This window comes from Patagioenas fasciata, chromosome Z (assembly GCF_037038585.1).
Source record: "Patagioenas fasciata isolate bPatFas1 chromosome Z, bPatFas1.hap1, whole genome shotgun sequence".
NCBI classification, from domain to species: domain Eukaryota; kingdom Metazoa; phylum Chordata; class Aves; order Columbiformes; family Columbidae; genus Patagioenas; species Patagioenas fasciata.
This window is the reverse complement of record NC_092560.1, coordinates 19126049-19135113: the sequence shown is the minus strand read 5'-3', so window position 1 is coordinate 19135113 and position 9065 is coordinate 19126049. Positions and strand designations below refer to the sequence as shown.

Sequence of the window (9065 nt, the reverse complement as noted above, 5' to 3'; positions counted from 1 at the left end):
CCCATGTGGACCCGTACCAGACCCTGTCGCCAGCCCCAAGGTGCCATCTGAAGGAAATGGGCCAGTACTTTGGGGATCACGACCCTCAGATGCTGCCAGGCTGTCTGATGAGTCTTCCTTGGCATGAGATGGCGGGTTGCCCCTCATGCTGCAGGATTTTGTCAAGGAACTGTGACAAGGGAAGGCTACAGGAGCATCACCTCCTTTTGCTTAGTTAGAAAGCGTCCCTGAAGTGGAGAGAAAGTGGAAAGCCTGAGGAAGGCCTCAGCCTGCACGAGGCGGAACTTGGCAGCTTTGAGAGGGCCTCTGATATGACAGTGCCCTGCAGCAGACTAACAGCCACATCCCTCTGGCCTATTTCTCCATTTAACTCTTTAATAACTATTCAGGTAAGCTGTCCACATGTGTCTGGTGGACAGCACTTGCTCCCACGATCTTCCCATGCACCTGCACTCGATAAATGCAGGTGTATCCTCGTTTTCCCCAGTTGCTCCGAATGCCGAGCTTCAAAAGCTGGAAGGCTCTGGGGTTCCCATTCTGCAACAAAACCGTGGCAAAAAGCAGCGTCACTCCCGGGCTGTAAAGAGTGAGCGCAGGCTGCGCGCATCTTCTCTGCCAGCCCCTCCCCTGCTCCAGGACCAGTTCCCATCCCGGCTGAGGCGGCAGCTCCCCCCTCCTTCCCTTCTCCCACCCAGGTGGCAAAGGACCCCGTGCCCCTGCAGACCAAACACCCGCCACAGGGCGTGTGGAGGGCAGCTGTGGAAAGCTGCGGCTCGCTGGCTGCGGGAAACGGAGCGTGGGGAAAGTCCGGCTGCCAGGGCAAGGTGCTGAGTGCCCTCCCTGCCACCAGCTGCCCAGCGGGTGCAGCCGGGTAGCCCTGGCGACCCACACAGCTGTGGAGGCAAGGGGGCCGTTGTTCTGCATTTGCTGCCCTGCTGGATGACACTCTGCCCCGCAGTCACATCAGTGTTTCTCTCGGCCAGTGTTGAGCCCCTGCCCCGGCAAGGACCATGCACACTCCTTCTTTAAGTGACTTCCTGGTAAACCAGCGTTTGGGCCCTGGCCTCTTGCCCACACACACTCACTGCACCTGCAGAGGGAAGGTCTGGGTCGGTTCTTTCTGCACGTTGTAGGTGAAGGTCCCCAGCAGAGTTTCCTCTTTGTCTTCCTCAGCCAGTCCCTTGGAGAAAATGCAAGAGGAGCAGCTCAGGCTGAAGACGTCCACGAGGAAAGGCTCATGCCAGATGTGGGCCCGTGATCCCCACTCAGCCCCTTCAGGACCAGCACGGTCGGGTCCCGGATGCGGTGGGGCTGAGTCTCCCCCTTGGCTGTTGCTCAAAGGCCTGGGGGTGCTGGGCCAAAACACTCTGAGCAAGCCTTAGGAGCGGTGACACCCCCCCCGGCGTGCCCCTTGTAATGTCCCCTCAGGGAACAGCAGTGCTTGGGAGCACTCCAGTCTCGGCAGAGGTGCAGAGAGGACCAAGTGCCCCTTACAGCTTTTCCCCGTGGCCCAGTCCCAGCCCCCAGTGCCCGGCAGAGACTTACAGAGACAGTGAAATCTCGGGGGGCACTGCTGACAGTGCCCAGCGGAGAGGCTGCCTTTGAGGTGTGCTGGATGGTGACGGTCGTGGGTTGTATTTGCATGGGCAACCGGATCAGCACCTCGCTCTGAGACCCTTGGAAAGGCCAGCAGTATCCCGGGGATGTATCTGACTGAAAGCAGAGGCCAAGAGCCATGAACGCGAGGCCATGATGGGCCCCGCTGGGCTCCCGCGCAGCCAGAAGCACAGAGACGGCACTGCGCCTGTGGGCTGGGCTTGTGCTCAAAATGAGTGGTGTGCTGGAAAGTGTGCGGAAGTGCCTGGCTCTCTTCCCGGTGTGGGACACAGGAAAAAAGCCAGCCAGTGGGAAACAGCGATGCCCCGCACCGGAGTCAGCGTTTCAGAGAAACCCCTCTCTTTGGCCCACAGCTCTGCAGCCTCCCCCCACTCCCCACTGTGCCATCAGGAGAGGGAAAATCCGAGCTGTGGCAGGGAAGTGGGGTGCCAAAGCGGAAGCTCCTTCAGCCAGCAGTGACCAGGGATGATGGGCAGGAAGCTCAGCTCAGCTCAGCCCCTTTCTGAGGATAACTGCCCTGTTTTTGCGAGCCAAGTCCCATGCGAATCCTCAAGTGTCAGGCACCAGACCAGTGCCGTGGTCTGGAGGAACACCACTGGCCTGAGGGGAGATGCCCCAGGGCTTGTCCCCAACTCTGTAAGGGGCAAGAGAGGCAGTACTGGCGGTTTCTGCTACTCTACCTGCACAAAGGTATCCAGCTCTGGTGGATCCCACAGGAACCAGAACACACTGCTGAAGCCTGTGCAGCTGCTGGACGATCTCTGCAGGTCAATGGCAGCCCCTAAGGGGAGAAGGGAGCAGCCTCAGGCCTGGAGGACCTGCTGGCTGCAGGCTATTTCTGAGGCTGCCTGCCAGCCCTGCACACAGCCTGACACCCTGGCAGGGGATGCAGCAAACAGAAGGAGATCCCCATGCTTGGTGACGACAGCCTTTGTCTCCCAGCCACACAAAGAGAAGGGCTGCGGGTGCTGGAATGCTGCAGGCTCCCATGGGAAGGGCAGCAGACCCAAGGCAAGGCCCCGCTGTGTGGACAGCAAAGGATGACCCGGCCACTGATTTTCATTCCCCAGGAAGGCTTAGGGGAGGAGGAGAGGTCAGAAACGCTGTGTAGGGCACGGCCGGGGCTCCAGCGAGAGCTCTGGCGGCAGGTCTGGTGCGAGCCCAAGGGAGCCGCTCAGCCACAGTCGTGCTCTGGGGCCCTGTGGATTCGTGCCGCCTCCCTCTGCCCCAGAGAGCAGAGTGCGCAGCACAGCCTGCTTTATGGAGCGCTAAGCACGACGAGCCCAGTGCCGTGACAGCCCTACAGCCCTGTCCGTTCGGCTGTACCTGCACTTTTCAGAGCCCAGTCAGACAACTGCGTGGTTGCAGACATTGCGTCTCTCATCTGCTGAACTTCCTGGGAAAGACAGAGAGAAGCAGGGGAAGCAACCACATCAGGCCTGGGCAGGAGGAAGAGCTTTACAGCGGAGAAGCTCAAGCAGCATCCCCTGGCAAGGGATGGATGTGTGGGCTGGGCAGGAAAAGCCCATCAGTTGGCCCAGGAAGCACCCTGTGCAGGGCCCTACTCGACCCAGCCCTCCTTCCCAAAGTGCAGGATCACCTTCCTCGTAGTGCTGATCTCTGCAGCCAGGCGCACCAGCTCATCTCTCAGCTGTTTCATCTCTTGGGATTGTTCCGACCCCACAGTCATCGTGTTCCTGCATTCACCAGGAAGGAGAGCAGATCTTGTCAGAGAGCGGCTCAGCTCTTCTCAGAGCCTCCAAGCTCAGGAGGAGCAGAGACAAAGGTGCTCAAGCCACCTTCTTTCCTTTTTGCGGGCTTGCAAATGCTTCCCTTCCCCTCCCGGTTTAGCAAAAGGCCCAGGCCGGAGCGAAAGGCACGAGCCCTGGGCGCTGCACAAGTGAGCGCCAATAGCACGGGCTCATCTGCCATTACCCCTCTAAACGTGCCGCGCGTCAGGAGAGGAGAGGGCTCTTACCGCAGGGAAAGCAGGTCGGCTGCAGGCTGCCCCAACAGCACCTGAAAGGGAAGGGTTCTCCATTTGAGTCCCAGAGCTGCTGGAGCTTTCCAGAGCCGGCGGCTCTAGGAGGGCAAGGCAGAAGCTGCTGCTGATTCTCTGGGTCACTGCCTAGAAGCGCAGGGACTGGGCGATGGACCCGCCCACCATCAGCAGGGCTCCTCCGTGGGGCTTGCCTGTCCCACAACAACAGTCACCGACCTGCGGCACATCCTGTGTCCACAGCCTCAACATGAGCATCAAGCTCCCGCAGCAAACACCAGCTGGAATGCAGATCACCAAGAGAGTTATTTCATTAGGGTGTCCAACGATCCCTGGAGTCACAGAGTCTCCTCCCACATCAGGGTAGCAAGAGGCTGGCTGAGGACATGGGGAAAAGGGTGCAGAGCTTGCAGCTCCAAGTGGGCACCCTCTCCTTGGTTTCAGGGCACACTTGGCGTCCCACAGCCACAGCCCATTTTCCCTCCCTTCTCTGCATGTAGTGGGCGCCTTGGAAGCTCCCTGAGCTGCAGACATGGGAGGCTGCAAGGGGCCCACCAGCACCTCTCTCTCACGCTGAAGCTCACGCTCTGTGCCTCTGCCGCTCCGCTGGCAGCAGGCAAATGCTCACCTAGAGCGCCTGCGAGCATCAAGATGAGGATCGTGAAGAGCCTCTTCTTTTTCAAGGTGATGATCTCTTTCCTGAATAGAAGAGGGAGTCCTGGTGTTAGCAGTGCTCAAGAGGAGGGCCCTGCACATGGGGGATTTTCTCTTACCAGCTGAGGAGCAGCAATGTGAGAGGAGCCAGGGTCTCCTGGTGGGGACCACTGCCAGCCTCCCCTTGCTCGCCTGGACCCGCTGGCACCCTTTGTCTGTGTGTCCATACTGGACACGTATTGTACTCACACGGCGGAGATCCCGGGGCTGAGGCGTCTCTGGAGGGAGACCACAGCCATCACCAGACTGAGGACCAAGCCTGGGCGAAGAAACCAGAGAGAAGTCTGAGGACTCTTCTTGAGGACACTGGTCTAGCACGTGCCAGATCCCTGCAGGGAGGTGGGCGCTGGTCCTATGGCCTCGCTCCCTGGGGCGGGGGCAGGGGCAGGGCCGTGGTTATGCCCTATCGAGTCGGGCAGCTGCGTGTCAACCTGGCCCAGGGCGGGTGGAGGGCCGGGCAGGGTCCCCTCGCAGGCAGGGCACTGACAGTGGGCCTGGAGAAGGAGGATGGCACGAGTCCTGGGTTACTGCACAGTTTCTAGAGTATCCCAGAAAGACACAGACGTGCTGCCCAGCTCTGTCGTTGTCACACAGCCGAGGTGGCCCCAGGCCTCCTTTGGGGCAGGAGGGCGCTGGTTCTGCAGGGCTGTCAGGCCCGGCCGAGCCAGGCAGGCTTGCTGCAAAGATGGGGCGAAAGGCAGCACCGAACTTGCCTTCCTTTACTGCAGCACCGTGGTGCGCAGACCCTCGCCGTCTGGTGCCCGGGCTCCTCCTGCCTCCTCGCCTCACCGGGGCAGCCCGTTGTGCTCCCTGAGGAGCCTTTCTCTTCCCCATCCTGGGGAGAACGGATGCTCTCCAGCAAGCTTCTGTGCCTGTCCGGTCAGAAGTCCTCCTGGAGACAGCTGGGAGAATGCCTGCCACAGGCACAGAGCCACCAGCGCACTGCGAGCTCCTCGCAGGCCCACAGCTAATGGCCCAGAGTGCCCGAGCTCAGAGGGGCTTGGCCCTGCATGGCTGTGACGTCACAGACAGAGCTGCAGGGGCTGGGGGGAGGGCGTCAGGGAGAGACCCCGCAGCCCGCTTGGTGCTGTGTTTGGCACTTGTGACCAGGCAGCGTTGGAAACACAGCAGCGTTTCAGCTGGCGCTGAGCAGCGCTTGCAGAGCGCCGAGGCCTCTCCTGTTTCTCGCTGTGTCCCCAAGCGAGTAGGCCGAGGCTGGGCGAGAGCCTGGGAGGGGACGCAGCTGGGATGGCCAAGCCAAACTGACCAGAGGGGTACTGCGTGCCATGTGACGTCGTGCTCCACAATAAAGCCTGGGCCTTTGGTCTTTCCGAAGTAGCCATTGCATGGGGACTGGCTGGGCATCGCTCTGCTGGGGCCAACTCAGCACTGCCAGCTGAGAGGAAGGAGGGTGTTTGCTGAGAGCTTTATAGTCGCCCAGTAGGCCAGGAAGGTTCCTGTGTGGCGGCACAAGGTGCCCTGGGGGCGCTGAGCGTGCGGTGGGACAGCATGGGGCCACACGGTGCACTGAGCGTTGCCCCCGCCTTCCCCCTGCTTGGGTAGGGCCAGCCCTGCCAGACAGGTGGTCTCATGGGGCAAGTAGGGTGGCTGGCTCTGCGTGACAGGGTGCATGGTCTGCACGGGTTCTTTGGGCCACTCAGCCCCACTGGCGCCACATCATCTTGGGTTTCTTCAGCTTCCAAGGTGGCTCCAGGCACATCGGCTCCTTCTAAGATGAGACAGCCTTCAGGGTCTTGCCATGTCGTAACGAGAGCAAACGCCTCAAAGAGGATAAAGACAGAGCCCTGGTGTGCACTGTCTCCATACCTTGTGAGTGAAGAGAGGGAGAAGCTGCCAATGCAGAGGCCCTGACCAGAAGACAGGCTTTGGAAAGCCTCTTGGCAGATGTCCCTGCCAATGCTCCTTCACCCACCACAGTCCTTCCACCTAGACTTGATGTCCGTTCTTGCCCAGGTGCCTTTGCTGCTCCAGACAGCCTCTCCCAGTGTACTGGTGTGCTGGGTTTCCACGTCCAGGTGATGGCAGCGGGGGCACTGCCGAAGGGCGTCTGTGAAGAGAGGCTGTGGCTGCGTTGTTCCAGACATGGCCAGTCCCAGACGGCTCCGACAGACCCACCAGGGAACTCGGCTGAGCACGTCCTATACCTTCCTGGGGCAAGATGTACCCCGCAGCTGAGTAGTGGGTCCGGTCTTGTTTAACAGGACTCCTACCACACCCGGACTACCATGTCCGGTTCTGGGCTTAGCTGCAGAAGACCGATGTGGAGCTACAGGACAGAGTGCAGTCTGGACTGAAGAAGCCAGTAAGACGGTGAAGAGACTGGCATATGCCTCATGCAAGGAAAGGCTGAGTGAGCTGGGACTGTTCAGCCCGGAGAATAGAAGGTGTAGGGGAATCTTAGTAATGTTTTTAAATAGCAAAAGGGAGGATGCAAAGAGGAGAGAGCCAGGCCCAGTGACTGGACCAGAAGCAATGGGCACAAACTGCAATACTGGAGGTTCCCTCTGAACATCAGGAAGCACTTTTTCACTGTGAGGTTGACTGAGCACTGGCTGAAGCAATTTCTTCTCAGAAATGTGTTGTTATATCTTCCTTAGTTTTCAACTAACAGTGTATGAACTAAGGCCACTATTTCAAAACAGTGTGAAGTTTCATACCCAGTCTTTAGGTCATACAGGTTTCTGAGCTGTTTTGGTAAAGAAGATATATTTATTAGCATACATGGGAATTTCTCTGTCATGAGCTCCCTCGTGTTCCTCCCAGGTCAGTGACAAACGTTTCTTAATTTCTGCATGGCCCCTTTACATCTAACACTCCTCTTCACAGAAGCTGCAGTCGCCCAGTAGGCCAGGAAGGTTCCCGTGTGGCGGCGCTGAGCATCTGGTGGGACAGCATGGGGCCACAGGTTGTAGTAAGCATGGCTTCTGAGTCAGGGGCCATATTTTAAGTCGTCTCAAAGTTTGCTTGCTCCCACCTCCACCGCACGCGCTGACATCACTCTCCAGGAGCCCACCAGTGACAAGCCGTGGAGCCTGCCCAGCCACAAGAACTTTGCCTGGCTACAGGGGCGCTGGGTCTGCAGGTCTCCTGACTGGCCACAGGCAACGAGAGGCTTGCATGGCCAAGGACAAATCACCTGTCCCTGCCAAAGCGTGGGTGGTGCTGCAAATGGAGGATGGATAAGTTAGAAATGCCTCCTCACCGTTTCTGTCCCCTAGTCAAGACCAAGCAGCAATACGAACATGGTGAATACAAATCCCCTCAAGTTATGACCAAGGAGTTTCCATACTCTGCAACTGAAGTAGCCAATCTAAAAAAGGATTTTCGTTGTTCACCAAAAGATTCTGAGACGGAATAAGTTTGGAGGGTGTCATTGTCTGGGGAGGATCAGACATTAGGAAGGGAGCAGGAAGCCGAGGGCTACTGTGGGCCAGGAGTGTTCCCTACCACCAGTGACCACCGTGCGCCCTGGTCCCCAACTCAAAGAGCAGCCCCCTGGGCTGGCGGCCTTAAGCCTTTCTAAAGAGGGGACCCCCTTGCCATTGTGGTGTCAGACAATCAGTTAGTGGAAAATGGACAGAGGGCAGCATGTCAGCAAAGGACATATGACCCGGAGCTTAAATTTAATTCAGAATCCCCAGTGAGGACACTTGTTGACTCTGAGCGAATGAAACCTCTCGTACAGGACCTCCCGGACTCCCTGAAAACTTTTGGCATTCAGCTGCAAGGAAGAATACAGGTGTAGTAATAATTAATTCGATGAATGCAGACGCCGGCATAAGCTCTTTGATCGAACGGGCGGGCCGGGCGAGAGTAAGGAGTCTCATTCAATATGAATTTATCATCCGTACTCTTTAATGAACTCTTAACAACACTGAATATCAATGTCCCCGAGACTACGTTTTTCCAAGCCTTATGTACTCTATACCAAAAGGCCATGCGGCAAGCGCAGGCTACAGTTGGTTACACTTACAGTCACTCATCCCCCCCCACTATGGTGATTAGCTGCAGGGCACTGTTCACAGACTGTTCGTGCGCAGCGGCGATGCCCCTCCTGCAGCCTGGGTCGAGGGCAGAGCAGCTTCTGTTTACTTTCCTTCTGTCTTTGGCGTCTCAGGGAAATCCTTCCGTGTAGCACAGCCTGCACCACAGCCACATCAAGCTCTGGCTTGTTCACAGCACACAGCCAGAAACTCTCCACATACAGGTGATGTCCCAGAGCAAAAGGCAATAATGCTGCCGCATTAGAAGGTAAAGTGACCCCCAATCGCAGATTCCCTGAAAAGAAAGATTGGACATGGGCAGCGGTGGCCCAAGAGTTAATTAATTATGGCTGAAAGAATGGTCCGGTGCCCTCTGTTGGAGGTGACTCTAAAGCTATCAGATGAACAGTTGCGCCCCGCTTCTGAAAAAGCACAACCCCTACAGAATAACAACGGTAGGGGACACCCGAAGCATGAGGATACCCGGGCCCCAAGGGAGAAATGTTATGCCCTCTGGAAGTAGGGTGTTTTAAAGGGGATCCCTCGGGAGGGGATTGACGCGTTACCGACTCTCAACCTGGCAAGCCTGGTGAAAGGCTGGGCCAAAATACTGATGGGCTGGAAAAAAACACAATCCAAGGTGTACCTTAGGAGGGTGAAAGAAAATGGGCGGATAAAAGCTACACCCTTGCATAATCTTGGACCCTCCGCAATGTGGCCGACCCGGTCTC

At 57.8% G+C, this 9065-nt stretch overlaps 1 protein-coding gene and 1 long non-coding RNA gene across 2 annotated transcripts; both read right to left on the bottom strand.

Moving 5' to 3' along the window:
• Nucleotides 1–339: 339 nt before the first annotated feature.
• LOC139826551 (sperm-associated antigen 4 protein-like) lies at nt 340–1737 on the bottom strand. The gene is made up of 3 exons (XM_071802684.1): nt 1546–1737; nt 1091–1180; nt 340–537 (listed from the first exon to the last, which is right to left on the bottom strand). Exons 1-3 carry the CDS (start codon nt 1735–1737, stop codon nt 382–384), a joined length of 438 nt encoding a protein of 145 aa, XP_071658785.1. The 3' UTR covers nt 340–381.
• A 575-nt stretch (nt 1738–2312) lies between these two features.
• LOC139826530 (uncharacterized) lies at nt 2313–3298 on the bottom strand. The gene is made up of 3 exons (XR_011736649.1): nt 3218–3298; nt 2944–3013; nt 2313–2398 (listed from the first exon to the last, which is right to left on the bottom strand). It is a non-coding gene; the product is annotated as an uncharacterized lncRNA (long non-coding RNA).
• Nucleotides 3299–9065: the final 5767 nt, after the last annotated feature.

Bases quoted from the DNA above. Each gene is read 5' to 3' on its own strand.
- LOC139826551 (XM_071802684.1), bottom strand. From the start codon at position 1,737: ATGGCTCTTGGCCTCTGCTTTCAGTCAGATACATCCCCGGGATACTGC. The intron at 1,181-1,545 runs GTAAGTCTCTGC...ATTTTCTCCAAG, and splicing joins CCCGAGATTTCACTGTCTCT to GGACTGGCTGAGGAAGACAA. The intron at 538-1,090 runs GTGCAGTGAGTG...GTTTTGTTGCAG, and splicing joins CCCAGACCTTCCCTCTGCAG to AATGGGAACCCCAGAGCCTT.